The 20,323-nt window shown below is 33.8% G+C and overlaps 2 protein-coding genes across 3 annotated transcripts; both read left to right on the forward strand.

Annotated features, from left to right (window-relative positions):
• The first annotated feature begins 843 nt into the window (after positions 1 to 843).
• LOC107561514 (uncharacterized) lies at positions 844 to 2,033 on the forward strand. The gene has a single exon (XM_016245968.1). The coding sequence runs from the start codon at positions 923 to 925 to the stop codon at positions 1,733 to 1,735; it is 813 nt and encodes a 270-aa protein (XP_016101454.1). The 5' UTR covers positions 844 to 922; the 3' UTR covers positions 1,736 to 2,033.
• A 2,786-nt stretch (positions 2,034 to 4,819) lies between these two features.
• myoz2a (myozenin 2a) lies at positions 4,820 to 18,638 on the forward strand. 2 transcript variants are annotated; one of them, XM_016245967.1, is made up of 6 exons: positions 4,820 to 4,923; positions 6,580 to 6,666; positions 11,185 to 11,351; positions 11,451 to 11,565; positions 16,915 to 17,098; positions 18,258 to 18,638. In XM_016245967.1, the coding sequence occupies exons 2-6, from the start codon at positions 6,585 to 6,587 to the stop codon at positions 18,502 to 18,504; spliced, it is 795 nt and encodes a 264-aa protein (XP_016101453.1). In that variant the 5' UTR covers positions 4,820 to 4,923; positions 6,580 to 6,584; the 3' UTR covers positions 18,505 to 18,638. The 2 variants fall into 2 exon arrangements, with proteins under 2 accessions (XP_016101453.1, XP_016101452.1); XM_016245966.1 differs by lacking the exon at positions 4,820 to 4,923 and adding an exon at positions 4,947 to 5,022.
• The last annotated feature ends 1,685 nt before the right edge of the window (positions 18,639 to 20,323 follow it).

Consider the following 20,323-nt stretch of genomic DNA (forward strand, 5'->3'; position numbering starts at 1 on the left):
TCTGCTTTCATATTCCTTTCGAAATTAATTTTCCTTATCTTTTAGTAGTAGATTCCTTGTCAGTTAATAAGGTAAGTAAAATATTGGAAACTACCATTATTCATAAATAGATACAGTTAGTAAATACAGTTATTGTCTGCATGGAAAAATTCAATCATTTGTAAGCCTGAAATTAGAATGTCAAATGGCAAGCTGGAGTATGAGTATTATTCTAAATTTGGGCCCGTGTTGCATCATACTTTTCAGGAGCTAAGACAGACATGGAAATGATATGAATGAATGAATGCCCTTCAAGGCCTGCTGCAGAAGCTATAATTGGAGAAATGTGATCTCTGGTCCCATGATTTGCTTTACGGCACCTTTCACTTTAATATCACTTTAGACTGATTAATTTATGTTTTTATAAAACATCAGAGACTAAATGAAAACTGTGCGACATCTACATGACAGTCATATTTGTCAATATTAAGTCTGGTATTAAAAGTGTAAATAATGAAACTATTATTTATTTAACACTTGGCTTCTTAAAACAATACATTACATTTTTATTGTACAAAATAAATACATTAATCTTTTTTTTAATGCATATAATACATATTTTTCCACATGCATTGTTCTTGGTCAACTTGGAATTTTTTTCTACAAACATACTACAAATGCACTAAAAATAATGTTATCATTAGAGTATTTGGTTACACTTTATTTTGAGGTGTCCTTGTTACAGTGTAATTATACATTTAAGTACTGAATAATATTAATTAACTACATGTACTTACTATATGGTTAGGGTTAGGCTTATGGGTTACTTGCATGTAATTATGCATAATGTATTGTTATTATAATAGTAAGTACATGTAACGTGTAACAAGGACACCTTAAATTATTCCATATGTTTAGCTCATAACATCACATTTTATTCTAAATGCTAATTTTACTCATCCTGCAAAATCTGATTTATCAAATGAATTGTAGTAATAGGTGCCCTGCAGGTTCATATCATAATCAGAAGGTGGCAGCACAGCCCTTTTTGTTTAGTGCCACTCAGTTCATTCCTTGTGGAAACCTGATTGGAAATTGTCTTTGTCATATATCAGTGACCCTTGAAAAGTGTTTTGAAACAACGACTTGTTTATTGCCACCTGTTTTAAATGAATTTGTTTGCTCATTTCAGGCGCTTAGGAGCTCATCCTTGTCACCACCGGTCAGACTTTCAGCAGCGGGTCTCAGCCCCAGGTCGGTTTCATCTTCTCCATCACCCAGACCTTCATCCCACACTGTTTCCATTCGGCCACCAGTGGGACAGACCACCCGGATAGACAGGGGTCACAAGCCGCCCACCCCCTGGGAAGCTGCCTCACGCCACCCACTGGGGCTCGTGGATGAAGCCTTTACATTTCTGGACATTCAGCAGTCCATTGCCTCCAACCTGCACTATGCCGCTAAGAGTAAGCTCTTACCCGAGCCTCCGGCCGAGTGGAAGGCAAAGGTCGCGTATGAACCTCGGCCAAAAAACCAAAAAGGCAGTTTAAGTCAATCACCTTTGACTTTTCTGTCCCCAACCAAGAGCACAGCGTCGGCACCACCTGGTCCCATCCCATATGGGTCACCCTTTAGACAACCCCAAAGGTCAATGACAGAGGCTAATCTTGGGCCTTCACCGGCCGATCCGAAGGAAATGGGGCCTCAAAGACTGATACTCTATAAAGCCAAAGATAGCAGTACTTGGAGACGTTGAAGGAGAGCCGGAAAGACCTTTATACAGTATGTAAGTGAAAGTGAAATCAAATAGAAATGAATATTGCTGGAAAGTGAGTAAAGTCAAATTATTATGGCTACTATTAAACAAGAAAGAGAGAGAAGTTGATATTGCTCAATGAGGGTCCATGAAAGTCAGAAAATGATACGAGAAGTTACGTTTATGAAGATTATTAGTGTTACAGCTTGCTTACAATAATCACTCATTGTGATCAGTGAATATGCATCCCCTTGTGAAAAAGAAGTACATTTAAGCATATTTTGGTAACACTTTTTTTTAACCCTCTGAGTGTGTTCTGGGGCCCTGGAGAAGTTTTGACATGCCCTGACATTTGTACTTTTTTTCAGTTGCTTATAAACATATTAATGGCTAAAGTCTGATTGCACTGTATTCAGCACAAACTGGGCTACAATAATACGTGAGCAGCATGATTGTGTTTTTGAGAAAGCAACGTTTATGCGTGGTTAGTGAAAAACTCAAATGTTGTTTGAAAAAAAGTCACTGATATAAGGCCATTACATGTTACATGTACTTACTATTATAATAAAAAATAATTATGCATAATTACATGCAAGTAACCCTAAGCCAAACCCTAAACATATAGTAAGTACATGTAGTTAATTAATATTACTCAGTACTTAAATATATAATTACACTGTAACAAGGACACCTTAAAATAAAGTGTAACCCATATTTTTAAAAAGAGTACTTATTATGGAAATAACATGCAGTGCAAATATATACTGTATATATACTTAAGTGCAAACTGAATGCAATGTTTTGGAAACCTAACTGCATGCTAATTGAAATTAAATGAACATGTAGATTACATTTTTATGAAATGCACTTAGCTGAACTTTAAAATGCTTTTTTGACCCAAGTAAGTAGGACGATCTTAAAAGTGTACTTAAGTGTGTTAAGGAACACAGTCATGAACATGCACTCTTTCTAAGTAGACTTAAGTGGCCTTTTATTTCACTAATTATATCTGCAAGTACAATTTTTAAAAAATTAAGATTTGAAGCACAATACCAGTGCACTTCTTCTTCACAAGGGTCATGCATTCAGTTTTAAAATATTGCACTAATGAATGGGGCAAAGTGATTGTGCATGATACATGCTAAAGAAATTACAAAACATTATACATCTTCCTAGTACATAATGTAAATGCTAGTGTGAGACAGTTCAGCTTGCTTAATCACAAATTAACAGCAAATTTGAAATGACTGCATTAAAATAATACTATAATGGGGATGTCTCGATTGTAGTGATGTAGTGATTCTAAAATTAATTTTGTTTGTGTGCTACAAAGCTATTACGCAGAAACTGTTGAATCAGTAACAGCCGTACTTGTTACATAAGCTTCACTTTAAAAGATTAAATCATTCTTTGGTGACCCGGCCTGAACCTTCACCACACGCCCTGCTGCACCAGATTCACTTCAGCTAATTCAATCTCCGTTTTGCTATTAATAAATAAATACATAAGTGTACATTCCTTACAAGTATTGTGCTGTGAATGTTGTCACAAATTACTTTTTTTGTCTGTGAGGTTTCATTTGTGACAATGCATGCTCTCAATCCACTTAAAAATGATGGTCATTTCTACTCTGCGAGTTGTTCATACTTTTATTTCTTTATTCTGTGACTGAATGTTTCTTCATGAAGGATATCAGCAAGCTAAACTTTGACGTGTTTGATTTATAAAATGTTGATCAAGATACCAAAAGATTTGTTGAACTGTCAAGTGCATCAGAGAGGAGTTCAGTATTCAGTGAACTGTTTGATTTATACATTCTGCAGCTCCACGTTCTGAAATAAAACCATGCTTTGCACTTGTATTAAAAGAACATGTTAAAAAGTTCAGCGCTTGTAGTCGTTTTTGGAATTCTTTGGGGAGTTTTTGAGTAAAAAAAGTAGTACGTTGCATATTTTGTGAGAAATCAAGCCTGAGGGAGAGTGGTTTTCAGTCCAGCCGTCTGTAACAAGTTGCTGTCTTGTTATATAATGGCTTGGCTCGACTCCCGAGCTTGTACTTGTCATACAACTGAACTATGTGGCAGCTGACATTGAAGACTGAACCCTGTTCAAAATAGGCTTCTGCAATGAATCTGCTGTTTGGGATATGTAAATTATAGTCAGTGTCGGCCATTGCAGTTATATTAAATAAATAAGTATGAATCTATATAACAATATACATAAATTAGGAGTATATTTTATTATTTGTAGTAGTATACTATGCTTGTAACAGTACAAGGATACCAGTGATCAACACACTGTAAATGTATTTCCTCACATCTGCGGTGTAATTATTGATTATGTCACATTACATGACACATTGCTGTATCTGGGAGTGACAGGTTTATTTGAGCTTTATGGGAAGGATGAAGGAAACGAGGGCGTTAGAATACTGGACAAAAACCATCTAACTTCATATACACAATGAAATTAGTCATCGTCTTTTTCGAATTTCCTCATAGTGGCTCAGTTTTGCTTTGCATATTGATGAGGATTGTATGATCTTTGTATCATATCGGTCTTTAAATGCAAGACATTTAAAGTGTACAATGTGCAATTGGTTCCACTTTAGCACAATCAAATATACTTCAGTATATCTTTAACTGGACTTCAACACTACTTCTGCACAATTAAAGCGCATTAAGCACAAAATTAGTCATTCCAATTTAGCAGACTTTCAGTATACCAGTTTAGTATACCAAAAGTACAATTAAGTATACTTAGCAGTTAGCACAAAATAAATGTATTTCAAATGCATTTTATTTATTTTTTACTAGGGAAGGAATATTTAATTAAATTTAATGTGTTTCCATGAAAAAGCCAGGGTGAGGTGTTTTAAATATATCCTACAAATCATATTACACTTATTCACAGTAGAAATTAGGCCACTGACCACATTAACCAAAACTTAGTTGACCGAAGTGAAACCTAAGAATGAATGTCTCCGTCACACTCAAAAGTGTCAACGTAAGTCGGTTTGTGTGTGTGTGATCAGTGCTATGTATAACTGCATGCTAGAGAAAGCGCACAGACTAACAGCTGGCCATCACTCTGACACCCCTCCGCTTGGCCAGAGCCCCTCAGTCCTGCTCAGAGAGGAAAGCAGCAGAGATCCAGACTGACCTCTCCACACAACCTGACCCGGCGCAGGTAAGAGCCCTGCCTCAGGTGTGTGTGCAGTGTGTTCAAAGCGCTGAGACTGCTATCATCTATACATAATGATGAACAGTAATGTCTCAAAGCAGTACGGTAATGTCTCTGATGGAGCTACAGTGCATTAGCCTGTACTGATTATGCTGGTCATATATAATATCTGCACTCTGCTGAATTCACATATTGATGCGATTTGTGTTTTTGGTACGTTAAACATATTGTGAGAATGAACTGAAATGCTGAGGATGCTAAATAGTTTACACAGTACACCCTACCTAACAGACTGAATTAAATATTCTTGTGAAAAGAAGTACACTTCTTTATATTTTAAAAAATAGCACTCACTACAGAATTATTATACTTTTTTAATTCAAGTTCCAACTGAATGTAATGATTTCAGACACTTAACTGCATGTTATTTAATAACATGTATTATACTTTGCATTCATATTAAATGCAATTAGCTGATTTTTAAAGTGCTTTTTGACTCACCAAGTACATCCTTACAGTATATATAATTTCATAATTACTTCTATTGTCTTTGAAATATGGTTAAAGTACTGCTGAATGTACTGACAAGCATTTACGGTAAACTAAAATATAATTTATTTAATGTAATTTCTATCGAAACTTGGATGTCATATATTTAAACATATTTGTAATTATGCATTTGTAATGATGAAGTTGGAATTTAGTACATTTAAATATATTAAACATATTCAAATATATTAACTATTAACTAAACGTAAAAAATAAAAATGAGAATCAAGTACTTTACATGTGCTTTAGTATGTTAGTCAACACATCAAAATAAGTACTCCTGATAAATGATTATTAAAGTAGTAGTATTCTTTGAAGTGTAAATAGCATGGTACTGCACATGCATATGGCATTCACTCATTGCTATATATATATATATATATATATATATATATAATCATAATCATCAATGTACTTTTAAAAACTTTTAGTTCATTATCATCTTTGCAATTGGTGATATTTTAACATTACTTGTATATTGTTATAATATCTATCAATATTTTTAATTAGCTTTTTATATTTGTATATATATATTTCATTATTTTTATTTCAGTTTTAGTTTCAGTCATTTTAGTACTTAGTCACTAATAACATTTAGAATTTTTTTCATCTAATATTTAGATTTTATTGTATTGCAGTCTTATCTCATTTATCATGTGACTTTATTAGTTTTAGTTAATGATATCAACACTGGTGGGTTTTCAGCCCTTTTATAGACAAGCTTTCCATTAAGACTTTAGTAGCATGGTTAGTGAACAGCATGTGTAGTACAGTAATGGATGTGGACACAGATTCCCATCTTCCCCTTTCCAACTGCTAGACTTCGGCAGTGTCCTGTCCAGTTGGGTCTATATCAGGCGTATCGATTCACAGTCCCCCGCAGAACTACACGGGAGCACTGCCTTTGCTGGGCCGTCATGTTTAATAATTGCTCGGGGTTATTTAAAGGGATGTGCTAGTGTCAGCCTTTCAGTAGGTGTAATAAATGTCACCCCGTCCGCTGGACTATGAATGTGATTATGTGTTTGTTCTGTTGTGCAGTGTTTGAAAAAGTGTGAGATTGCAAGGGGCAAAATGTAGGAGACTCACATTCCCTAACTTTGTTTTCCACAGACAGCATGTCTCAGCATACTCTGATGTCAACACAGGAGAGGAAAATGCAGGCCGCTGCTATTTGTAGAGAGATCCATGCCACTGATGGTATGAGCAATTATTCATTACATATATATATATATATATATATATACACATACATACACACACATTGGTTACAGATTAGTTAGTAATGTAATTCATAACATTACACATTTAAAACAATATAATCAGACTACCAACTCGTGAATCATATTGATTTAAAGGGGTCATATGATGCGATTTCAATTTTTTCTTTCTCTTTGGAGTGTTACAAGCTCTTGGTGCATAAAGAAGATCTGTAAAGTTGCAAAGACTAAAGTCTCAAATCCAAAGAAATATTCTTTATAAAAGTTAAGAGTCAACCACGCCTACCTAACACGGCTTGTTCTAACACGCCCTAATTCACATATCTACGTCACAATGTGGGAAGATTTGCATAACGCCGCCCAAATGTTCACGCAAAGAAAGAAGGCGTAACTTGTATTCTCGCTGTAGTATTGTTGCCGCCGCCATGTCGTGAAGACGCTGTGTGTTTAGTTGTGAAAGCGAAACTACTTTGTTTGGTCTTCCAAAAGAGGATGATATCTGCTTCGTCATGCCTAGAGCTGATCCGTGCTGGTCGATGAGGAAATACATCAACTTCGCGCTGTGGATCACCGGATCGGCTTTCACCGTGGACGAAGTGGAGTCCAGCCCGGGGTCGTCACATGTGGTTGTCGCAAGCCCGCCGGACGCTCCTTCATCGTGTGTGACGCCGTGTTTCGTTGTGAAAGCGAAACTACTTTGTTTGGTCTTCCAAAAGAGGACACGACTAGAAATCAGTGGTTAAGTTGTATTTACAACACTGTTCCAGAACAGTTCAACCTAAATATTCAGATGTGTGCAGCACATTTTATGGAGGACTGTTTCCTGATCCTGGGAGAGTAGACTACAATGCCGGCTGTTCTGACTCACAGACTGGAAGTACGTTTTTTATATTTAAAGAATTTGCCACTGATGATTCAAATGCGAGTTTTGAGCAGTGTAGAGTAGCGTTTGTAGTTTGTCATTTTTCCGATCACAAATGCAGACATGGTTTTATGTTTACGTGGCACGATCCAACGCATAAAAAGACAGTACAAGTCATTATATTCAGTAATTATGTCCCCACTGACTGGCCTTCATGCGAATATCCACAAAAAATATAAGTGGTGGGCTATTTTAGAAAAGAAAATTCTAAAGATGACACAGAAGGAAGAGCGAGATTGCTGTTGTGTGAATAATATGTAGTCATGCAATCAATAAAAAAGTAAATTTTTTGGAATCTGATTACATGTAATCAGTAAATAAAAAGATTATTGGAGAATTGTTGCTGCTTGCTGCTTCTTCATAATTCTTTGTGAAATGTACTAGAAATTTTTGAGTGAAAATTGTTTCTACACCAATACATATATAGACACTATTCAGATGTTTGGGGTCAGTAAGAATCTTTCTTTCTATGTATATAGGCTACTGTATATATATATGTATTTATTTATTTATTTTATACAGTAAAAACTGTAATATTGTCAAATATGCTTCACAATTTAAAATAACTTTTTTCTATTGTAATATATTTTAAAATGTCATGTATTCCTGTGATGCAAAGATGAATTTTCAGCATCATTACTCCAGTCTTCAGTGTCACATGATCTTCCAGACACTTTTTTTTCACTTTTACGATAAAATACTTTTTACGATACAATTTCTACTTCATTATAATTGTTGGTGAAATTTACTAGCAATTTCTGAGTGAAAATAGTTTCTATACCAAATTTATTTCCATGCAGTTGCGCTACTTACTATGTTTGTGGAAAGCGAGAGTTTTTTCCAGGATTATTTGATCAAAAGAAATTTCAGAAGCTCAACATTATTTCTCTTTTCTTTTTGTAACAATGTAAAAGTCTTTATTTTCACTTTTAATTAATACATAGATTTAATGCATCATTGATAAATAAAAGCATTCATTTCTTACTTAACCCTTGTGCGTCACTTAAAAAAAGTTACACATAGGTCCATAGTGGACAAAAATGTCCATGTCAAAAAACTGTCATAAAAATTGGAACCTTGTGAGCACAGAGTTACGTTTGGTCTCATTTTAAAGATGACCCATGGCAGATTATTGCTGAAATAAAAAAAAAGTTCTAGATGTTTAGGTTTATGAAAATGATTTATGAACGATGTTTTATATCAAATATATATTTTATGAAACATGTTGAACTCTATACCTGCTAGAAACTCAAAGCCATAAATCTAAACAAGTTGTATTCCAAATTTGAGGTTGATATCTCAAAAAATTAGCTTTCAGTAAGATTTTGTTTGGGCGCAGTACCAAATTTTCCCCAATAGATGCCAGCGAAACTCTGCTGGTGCGCACAGTGGTTGGATTTGTGATTTGGAGTAGAGTTATATTACTAGAAATATTACAATTTTTTTTTTTTTATGACACATACAAACCACACTCTGACATCCACACCAACACAATTATAGCTGCATTATTAATCCAATTGGCTCTATAATATGCAGAAGCAGAAAACAGAAATAAAGCAAGTATTTTCTTTATAGGCCAAACCTGAAAAAAATGGCACCATCTGATAAAAAATAGTCAAAAATTACATTTTAAAGCCTTGCCAATATAATGAAAGCCTATCAACAAAAATTGCATAATTTTACAGTTAAATGGCACTGCGATTAAAAATAGCAGTTTTAATGGACATTTTTGTCCTTAAGGTCCTGAGAGGAAAACATTTTTGTACCTAGTGCAAAACGGATTTATTAAAGGAAATGGAAGTGAAATAGTAAAATTCCAATAAAATTACACACCTGTGCCTAAATTTATGCAGTTGGCAATAACACAGGCAAAATGATCAAAAAAACTAAACTGAAAAGGACAAAAATGTCCAAAAGGTCGCACAAGGATTAAATACTTAATTACTTGGAACTAACCAGATGACCTTTAATTGGCTCTCCAATTATTATAAACATTGTAACACTGTCAACACAAACATGCTAGGCTAATTATTGTATATTTAGCTATTAACACATGTTAAAACACTGTTAAGATTTGTGTATTCGCATTAGTAGTGATTAGATTAACCTCACCCGGACAGCTAAAGATACTAATCCGTAGCGATCTATTACTACCGAGAGCAGCTAATCCTTTTGTAGTTGTCTGTTTGAAATTCTATTTTGGGGAAGGGATAACTGATTGGCTGGCGGCTGACTGCAAGATGACGCTTGACAGCTGTAAGAACATACCGGCAGGATACATTTTCATCCTTTGATACGCCTGCTAGAGCTCCCCGAGTGACCCGCATTACAGCCGTCAGTAATAACTCAATTTGGGCCTAAATACAGCTAAAATCAAAACTGAATTGTTCATGCAATGATCAAAAACACAGTGTGGTGAGTTAATGAATGACTGAATACTTAAAAGTTTACTTCAAGTTTTTAAAATTGTATGTCTGGTATTTTTAATATGCTTAAAGACAAACCATGAGCTAATTCATCAGTCAATGCTGAGCATTTAGGCTGTACCTTAAAACTGCGGTGTACAAAGACGGCCTCAAAAAATGATTAGCATATGCATACATCTGCGTTTACTAAATAAGGTAAGGGTGTAGTTACATTCAAGCCATTTCAAGACACAACAAAGTTATTTTCATGGGGGGAAAACATTTAAATATGTCATTTTGATCATCAAAGATTAATTTTAAGGAATAGCATTAGTGCCTGCAGGGGGGAATTCATTTCTAAAATGATGTAGAATATTGTGTTATACTTGCTCTCAGTGTTGGGGAAAGTTACTTTGCATTACATTATTGCGTTACTCCATAAAAAAGTAACTAATTGCATTACATTTTATAGAACGCATTAGGCTACCTTCCTTTTGCATTACTTTTTCTCATCAGGTCAGCGCTTGCTTGTTTTTTAATATAAAAAAGTTCTATTTTTGGCCAATGTAAAAGCCCTTTCACACCAAAAGTGAAATGAATAGATGAGATTATGAATGGGATTAAATACATGATGTATATTTGTGTTGTTTAACATATGTGACCTTGGACCACAAAACATCATAAGGGTCCATTTTTCGAAAATTGAGATTTATACATCATCTGAAAGCTGAATACATAAGCTTTCCATTGATGTATGGTTTGTTATCAGACAATATTTGGCCGAGATACAACTATTTGAAAATCTGGAATCTGAGGGTGCAAAAAAAAAAAAATCTAAATATTAAAAAATTGCCTTTAAAGTTGTCATTAAAAATGCATATTACCAATAAAAAAAATGTATATAGTTAAAGTAGGAAATTTACTAAATATCTTCATGGAAGATGATCTTTACTTAATATCAATAAAGAAAAATCAATACTTTTGACCCATACAATGTATTCTTGGCTATTGCTACAAATAAACCCCAGTCACTTTTTTTCTGATTTTGTGCTCCAGTCTTGTAAATTAGAAAGCAATCTGTTACTTTACTAGTTACTTGAAAAAGTAATCTGATTACAAAACTCACGTTACTTGTAATTCATCACCCCCAACACTGCTTACTCTTTACCAGAAGCAGAGATGGATCTAGGGAGGAAAGTTAGCGCACCGAGGGAGATCATGTTGGAGGAGCTTTCCTTAGCATCAAACAGGGGCTCCCGTCTCTTCAAGATGCGTCAGAAGCGCTCAGAGAAGTACACCTTTGAAAGTATTCAGAATGAAGCCAACACACAGCACAATGTGAGTGTCATTTGTTACACAGAAGGTCTGTGTGTTTATATACAATCCAAATAACCACTTATTATCAGTAGAGTCACTATTCCATTTTTCTTTTCTCAGATTGACGCCATTTCTCCAGGTCTAAGTGCTGAAACCACAAACATTTTAAGTAATGAAAACTGTCTTGGAGTTGACCAGAGAGCCAATACACTCAACCCTGAGACTATTGCCCCAGGTTAGTCCACAGCAATTTCTTGATCTGCTCAACGTAATGTCCAAACTGAAAACGTGATACAATAGGACATTTTGAAGATCCACAGCAAATTGAGTCCAAATCTGCCCATAGGGGGCACTACAACTGAAAACCTGTCTTTTTTTGTTTGTTTTGCTGTTGTTGTTTTAACTGATTATTTTAAAATTATTATGATTATTATTATTATTATAGCCAATTTTAAAGGAAATATTTACTAACAATAAAGGGTTTTTAATAAACAATATTTAAAAAATATTTAAAATATCAAAATATCCAAATTATCCAAAATATCCAAATTTAATATCAATTGACAATATTTATTTTATTTTATTTTACAACTGATTTTTTTGCTTTTAGGAGAGAAAAAAAAGGTGTTAAGTACTAAAAACCAAAACCAGCAATATATTACACTGATTTGGTCTCTTGACAATCGAGACCGACTAAGTCTCAAAACTTTATTTAGTTAATTAGACAAAACTTTGTACTAATGTGGTGTTCCTGATTATGTTTGATGGTCCATTTATGATGTTACATAATTTTTTTGCACCTCAAACAGAAGACATGATATAGTTTATCATGGACTTCTATGTAAAACATCTCTAAATCACAATCTTAATTTTTAACCAAGAAATAAAACTATATGACTGAGGTAGATCAGCGCCATGAATCCAAATTTTGAAATATTATTGGACTGTTTGTTTGTTTGTTTTTATTTATTTAAATAATTTCAGTTAAGTTATTATATACAGTACAGCATTTAGAGGTTTTGGTTTGTGGTACAAGCTGATGTACATCTTGAACGGTGGCCGTAGTGCCCCAACAGGAAGCTAGCTAAGTGTTTCCTGTGTCCTTTAAGTGTTGGCACAGAGCAACATCCGTCCACGATAACATCTTAAACAGATCCTATCCTTATAACTCCCATGGCCTCATCTAGCCTTGGGGCTCAGCCGCACTTCCTAGATCGGTGGATGAGCACATATTTACAGTGCGTCCTGCTATTTTAGTGACTTTGAGGCTTCATTTGGATGGGGAGGAAAAGATACGAAGACCAGCAGTTGAATTTTTGATGATAAATAAACAAGATTAAAATCAGATGAAGTCCCACACTGTGAGAGATACAAGCCACTGGTATCACGCTATGCTTTTTTTTTGTGCTTTTTTTTTGTGTGTAATTATTTTATTATTTTAGTTATTTTTTTATTTCTTATTTAATTATATTTAAATATAAATTGTTTTATTTTTATTTGTAAAAACAGTTTAATGTTAAACCAAACCCATAAAATAAAACTCTTAAACTGAAACCATATTTTATTTTATTTTATTTTATCTGAGTGTCTATTTACACTAAGTGCAAATAGCTGTTGGCAGAGGCTATTTACACTAACTCCGCCCACCATCGTGTGACTGGGGTAGTCAACACTACAAAAGACGATTATCAAACATCAGCTCCACTGGCATAGATGGTAAAGCGATTGCTTTTTGCAATCCGAGTTCGAACCTGCCTTTTGCCAAACTTTTTTTCTCCCTTTTCAAATCTCATATCACATCGGAAAGGCATTTATTTTCAATAAAAATAATAAAAAAGTTGAAAATAAAGTATCGGGTAGGGTTAGGGTAGGTGTAGGGAGGGCTTTATTGTCCCAATAAGGTGGCATCCATTTAATAATTTGAATTAAAATTATAACTTACACTCAATGCATTATTATTGCGTACTGTTTTATTATGTACTAAAATACTGTAGTATCAATAGCAAAAAATCCTGCTATTTTAACATAGTGTATATAGATTCTATAGCTATTTGCACTCAGTGTAAATAGCATATCGTTAAAAAATACTGCTATTTTCACTTTTTATTTTGTTTTGCTTTGCTTTGTTTTGTTTTGTTTTGTTTTGTTTTGTTTTGTTTTGTTTTGCTTTGCTTTGCTTTGCTTTGCTTTGCTTTGCTTTGTTTTGTTTTGTTTTGTTTTGCTTTGTTTTGCTTTGCTTTGCTTTGTTTTGTTTTGTTTTGTTTTGTTTTGTTTTGTTTTGCTTTGCTTTGCTTTGTTTTGTTTTGTTTTGTTTTGTTTTGCTTTGCTTTGCTTTGCTTTGTTTTGTTTTGCTTTGCTTTGCTTTGCTTTGCTTTGCTTTGCTTTGCTTTGCTTTGCTTTGTTTTGCTTTGCTTTGCTTTGTTTTGTTTGTAGATGTTTAATGTTAAGCCAAAACTGAATTTGCAATGATGTATTATTTTAAATTTGATTTGTAAACAGTTTAATGTTAAACCAAAGTCATAAAAGAAAATAATGTTAAACCAAAACCATTATTTTTATTTTATTTTATTTATAGACATAGTTTTATGTTTAAAACAGAATTTTTGACATAGCATATTTGTACAGCTAACTGCATTGAGAAGAAAAATAACCTCAAATAACATCATCTTTAGACATTTTTTTAGTCTTCTTATGGCCAATTACTTTTTCTGCGCCACTAGTCAGCAAGCTTAAACTGCCTCCTAATGAGAATTTTTTTTCATAGCTCATCAGCGTCTTGATGTGTCAGCGCACTGCCCCATGAAAAAAGTATCTAAAAACGAATCCCCCCTGCTGTTATTAAAGTTTCTCTGAGGCCCTTTGAACTGCTCAGACCCTCAGCGCTGAAGCTCATGCGTTTTGTGCTGCTTCCTTGAGGCCGATAAACTCAGGAAGGAGATTGTCCTCAGCGTGAGGCTGATATGTGACAGAACACCCACATTACGTAACTCTTGTTTTGGGCTTGCGGTTTGAGGGATACTCATTTTGAAGGGTCACCCTGTGTTCCTCCACAGCATGTTTTAGGACCTTGTGAAGCCTTTCACTTCTTTTACTTAGTTTCTAATTACTTTTATGCTTCACTAGCAATGCAAAAAAAAAAAAAGGGATCAATGCAAAGCCACATTGGTACAGTAATGCTGCTGTCTGCCTTACATTATGAAGGCATACATGTGGTCAAATCACTTTTATTAAAGGGATAGCTCACAAAACAATGAATATAATGCATCAACAGTGACGTAGTGTGTTTCTAGACCACGCAAAGCAGGCTGTGTGTGTCCTTGACCTATAGGCGTCTCCCTGCATTCCCTCTGTTAATGCTTTAAAGCTCATTTTTCATTTCTGAACATGTGCTTTGTCCTGATCTTATACTTGAGCAGTTCTTACCGCTGATTATTTTGCAGTTGTCTTTAGCACTCTACTTTTTAATCCCTAATTGTGTTTTTCGTTCTGTTTATAAGCATTTTTGTTTTTCAGTAAGTCTTGTAAAATGATCCCTTGTGAAAAAGAAGTGTGCTTAATTGTATTAAATGTACCCTTGTAGTGTACTTCAAACCTTAAAAGTCTATTTTAAAAGGGTCACACTTTAGTTTGGGGACCAATTCTCACTATTAAATATCTATTAACTATGACTTTTGCCTCAATAAACTCCTAAATTGCTGCTTATTAGTAGTTAGTCAGGTAGTTGTTAAATTTATGGGGTGGATTAAGGGATCTAGAATATAATCATGCAGAATAAGGCATTAATATGTGCTTTATAAGTGCTAATAAACAGACAGTATGCTAGTAATAAGCATGCCAATAAGCAACTAGTTAATAGTGAGAACTGGTACCTAAACTGAAGTGTTACCAAAAAAAAAAAATTTATTACAAATTTTAAAAGTTGAATTGTCTTTCACTTTGCAATAAAATCTAATTTAAAGCTTTACCTTACAGTACATTTTAAATAGTTACGTTTTAATATATCTTATCGTGCGTTAAAGAAGTACACTTATTTTTATAATATACTAAAGCACATGTAAAGTACTGGATTGTATTTTTAGTCTATTTTACGTATTTTATTATTTATTTTTAATTCTATTGATGTCACATCAGTAGAAATGACATTAAAGTGTATTTTACTTTACCATAAATGCTTGTCAGTACATTCAGCAATACACTTTAACCATATTTCAAAAACAATAGAATTATGGGTTGCACTTTATTTGACAGTATGTGTACTTATCTAAGAAAGTACTGGTAATTTAAGGTAACTACATGGGGTAGGCTTAGGTTCGGGGTCAGTACCTAGAGTCATTACCTAGTTATAGTAATTACTTTAATAAGTACATAGTATGTACATGAGGAACAGGATTGTAAAATAAAGTGCTACCAAATTAGGATATTACATATAATAATGTACTTAAGTCCTATAGAAGTGGGTCAAAAAGCAAAGTTCAATTTAAACTATTTAAACTATAAAGAAGTGTGCTTAATTGTATTAAATGTACCCTTGTAGTGTACTTCAAACCTTAAAAGTCTATTTTAAAAGGGTCACACTTTAGTTTGGGGACCAATTCTCACTATTAAATATCTATTAACTATGACTTTTGCCTCAATAAACTCCTAAATTGCTGCTTATTAGTAGTTAGTCAGGTAGTTGTTAAGTTTATGGGGTGGATTAAGGGATCTAGAATATAATCATGCAGAATAAGGCATTAATATGTGCTTTATAAGTGCTAATAAACAGCCAATATGCTAGTAATAAGCATGCCAATAAGCAACTAGTTAATAGTGAGAACTGGTACCTAAACTGAAGTGTTACCAAAAAAAAAAAATGAATTACAAATTTTAAAAGTTGAATTGTCTTTCACTTTGCAATAAAATCTAATTTAAAGCTTTACCTTACAGTACATTTTAAATAGTTACGTTTTAATATATCTTATCGTGCGTTAAAGAAGTACACTTATTTTTATAATATACTAAAGCACATGTAAAGTACTGGATTGTATTTTTAGTCTATTTTACGTATTTTATTATTTATTTTTAATTCTATTGATGTCACATCAGTAGAAATGACATTAAAGTGTATTTTACTTTACCATAAATGCTTGTCAGTACATTCAGCAATACACTTTAACCATATTTCAAAAACAATAGAATTATGGGTTGCACTTTATTTGACAGTATGTGTACTTATCTAAGAAAGTACTGGTAATTTAAGGTAACTACATGGGGTAGGCTTAGGTTCGGGGTCAGTACCTAGAGTCATTACCTAGTTATAGTAATTACTTTAATAAGTACATAGTATGTACATGAGGAACAGGATTGTAAAATAAAGTGCTACCAAATTAGGATATTACATATAATAATGTACTTAAGTCCTATAGAAGTGGGTCAAAAAGCAAAGTTCAATTTAAACTATTTAAACTATAATACATTTTCATTTATCAAGTGTATGAAAACATTGCATTTTAAGTATATTCTTTTCAAATATACTTATTTTCACAAGGGTTTGTAGTTCATGTAGCACATCATATAATAAAGCTTTTTTTCATGTGTTCAATAGGTTACGGTGGTCCCCTGAAGGATGTTCCAGCAGAGAAGTTCAACTGTACAGCAATGCCCAGATCCTACCAATCGCCCTGGGAACAGGCCCTCATTAGTGACCCCTCTCTGGCCGAAACGCTGGTCGCCCACATGCCTGAACCCCAAACCAGACAAGAGATTCCTCAATACAAGAGCTTCAACAGGTAAGATACAAATATATATATATAGCTGCTTCTTCAACTAACTGTGTTTGAACCATCCATGAATATATATATTTTTTTTAAATCCAGAGACTGGTGTTATTATGTACAGAGTATTTATTCGTATTTATGAATGACTATTTATTTAAATATTTTGAGTTTCAGTTTTAGTGTTTTTGATATTTTGTCTTTTTATTAATATTTTTTAAAATGTCAATTTTAGTCATTTTAGTATTTTTTGTTTGTTTTTCGGTTAACTGAGAAGGACACATTTGTTTTAAGTTCTGTAAGTTTCAGTTTTTCATCTAATATTTATATTTTAAACGATTTTTTATAGTTTTAGTTAACAATAATAACACTGCTGCTGATTATGTTTACAGTAGATTATTACACTGGGCCATTCTGTTATGTAACACCTACTTTTCATTAATTTCTCATATGTGACTCTGGACCACAAAACCAGTCATAAGGGTCAATTTTTTCGAAACTGAGATTTATACATCATCTGAAAGCTGAGTAAATATGCTTTCCATTGATGTATGGTTTGTTAGGATCGGACAATATTTGGCCGAGATAAATCTGGAATCTGAGGGTGCAAAAAAATCAAAATATTGAGAAAATCACCTTTAAAGTTGTTCAAATGAAGTTCTTAGCAATGCATATTACTATTCAAAAATTAAGTTTTGATATATTTACGGTAGGAAATTTACAAAATATCTTCATGGAACATGATCTGTACTTAATATCATAATGATTTTTGGCATAAAAGAAAAATCAATAATTTTGACCCATACAGTGTATTGTTGGCTATTGCTACAAATATACCCCAGCGACTTAAGACTGCTTTTGTGCTCCAGGGTCACATTTCTAATATAAAATAATAATGGGCCTTTTATTCTCTTCGAATATCCTGTTGCATATGCAAACAGGTTTATAAATACTGTTTCATGTTGACTTTGAAGAATATTTGCCAAATGTTGGAAATCTACCTCATGTTTTACGAGCAAAAAGATGCTATAGAGTCAATCAATAAGATATCTTTACCTAAAATGTTGCTGGGTTTGTATTATATTCCACACCTTTTGCTGTAAGATTGTTTTTGTTGTGTTGTCTAGCAAAACCATAAGTGTTCATATACTCCTCTCTTCTCCTCTAATTGAAGGGTGGCTATTCCATTCGGTGGTTTTGGGAAGGCACCCAAAGCCCCTGTTAAATCTTTTGATGTGAACCCCAGCCTCCCCATTCCAAGCCCCATGCCTGCAGCACCTGCTCCGGTCAAACGGCCCACCTTCAACAGAACGGCCTCGGGCTGGGTGGCTGACAGCGCCCCTCTGATGCTTCCCAGCATCCCCCTTGAGCCCGTTTCATCCATGTCTTCCACATTTATCCCCGAGTCAGATGAACTCTGAGCGTTATCCTTGTTTTTGAGAGCTTCACTGTACACTGATCAAATGTTTGGAAAAATTAAGATTTCGAGTTTTCGAAAGAAACTTTTATTGAAAATTATATTTCAAATAATTTTGAAACATTATTACAATTTAAAAGAACCATTTTCTACTTGAATATATTTTAAACTGTAATTTATTCCTGTGATGCAAAGCTGAATTTTCAGCATCATTACTCCAGTCCTCAGTGTCACACGATCCTTCAGAAATCATTCTGATATTGCTGCAAAATAAATATTTCTTATTATTTTCAATGTTGAAAACAGCTGTGCTTGTGGAAACCATGATACACTACCATTAAAAAATTAAGAAAGAAAGAAAGAAAGAAAGAAAGAAAGAAAGAAAGAAAGAAAGAAAGAAAGAAAGAAAGAAAGAAAAATACTTCTATTCAGCAAGGACACATTAAATAATTTTATAAAAAATTATATCTATCTATGACGGTTTCCACAAAAATATGTAGAAGCACATTTTCAACATTGATAATAATTATCAATTGCTATAATTACTAATTGAGCACCAAATCAGCATATTACAATGATTTGTGAAGGATCATGTGACGCTGAAGACTGGAGTAATGATGCTGAAAATTCAGCTTTGCAACACAGGAATAAATTATATTCCAAAATATATTAAAAGACAAAACAGTTCTTTTAAATTCTAAAAATATATTCACAAATTTACTGTTTTTACTGTATTTTTGATCAACTAAATGCAGCCTCGCTGAGCATAAGAAACTTACATTAAAAACATCTTTAAAAAATCTGGAATATATTTTGACAAATACAAAAGGGGTACAAAAGCTGTCACTAGGGTGGTCTCCTTTCAAAAGGTGCACCTGTGTACCTTATTTACCCCTAAAGACGCATATCAGTACCTCAAAGGTACACATTAGTACTTTTCAAAAAGGCACTGCCCCAGAGATTTCTGAGAGTGTACATAGCACACTGAAAACATAAGGCTATTATATGGTATATGGTACTGATTTCTGTTCTTTGGATTATTGGAAGTGTCTCCTAATGTTGATCTATGCCATTTCACTAAGCTCATCTAACCCAAAGACTAGAAGTGCTTGACGTTATGCCCATATAAACCTGTAAATATGTATTTATAAAAGGCTGTGACATCAACATGCATTTAAATTATTGAATAAACATAAAGTTCAGGGATGTTTCTACAAGCTTCAGTTGTAGCTTTTTGGCATTGACACAATATATTTTAAAAATGCAGTATAGTAGTAAATTAAAATCCAGCAGAGCATGCCTACTGCATGCTTGTGTCAGTTTTTTACACTATCAAGGTTAGAGTCTCCAGGGCCGACAAATTGAATCTGTTTTCCTGACGCAGCTGAGATGAGTGATGAGTCCCTTGCCTTTTGTAAAGCTGCTGTCTCTTGCGTTCGATCAGACAGTCGCTGATGGGCACGGCTCACATCCGTCACCGCTCAACTTCAGCCTCAGCTGCATCTGTACTCAACATAAAACAGATGAAATGGCATAAAAGTGCAAATGAGTTGATAAAGAAGCAGCTTTGCCATTTTTTCATCGCCTACAGTGCTCTCTGAGATATTCGACTCTGATTGATTGACCACAATTTCTGCGGTCAAATATTTTTAAATAATTGGCCCTTGTCCTTGAAACCTATTTCTTATGTGCGGTGCTAGTTTTACATTCACTCACATCACTGTTTGGTCTCTATCATCTCACATAATAAATTTAAATTAACATTCTGTGCCTGTATTGTTTATTTATTTGTTAGCTGTGTAATAAGCGAGATGGTGTATACT

Source organism: Sinocyclocheilus grahami, unplaced genomic scaffold, assembly GCF_001515645.1.
Source record: "Sinocyclocheilus grahami isolate Dianchi unplaced genomic scaffold, SAMN03320097.WGS_v1.1 scaffold776.1, whole genome shotgun sequence".
NCBI classification, from domain to species: Eukaryota; Metazoa; Chordata; class Actinopteri; order Cypriniformes; family Cyprinidae; genus Sinocyclocheilus; species Sinocyclocheilus grahami.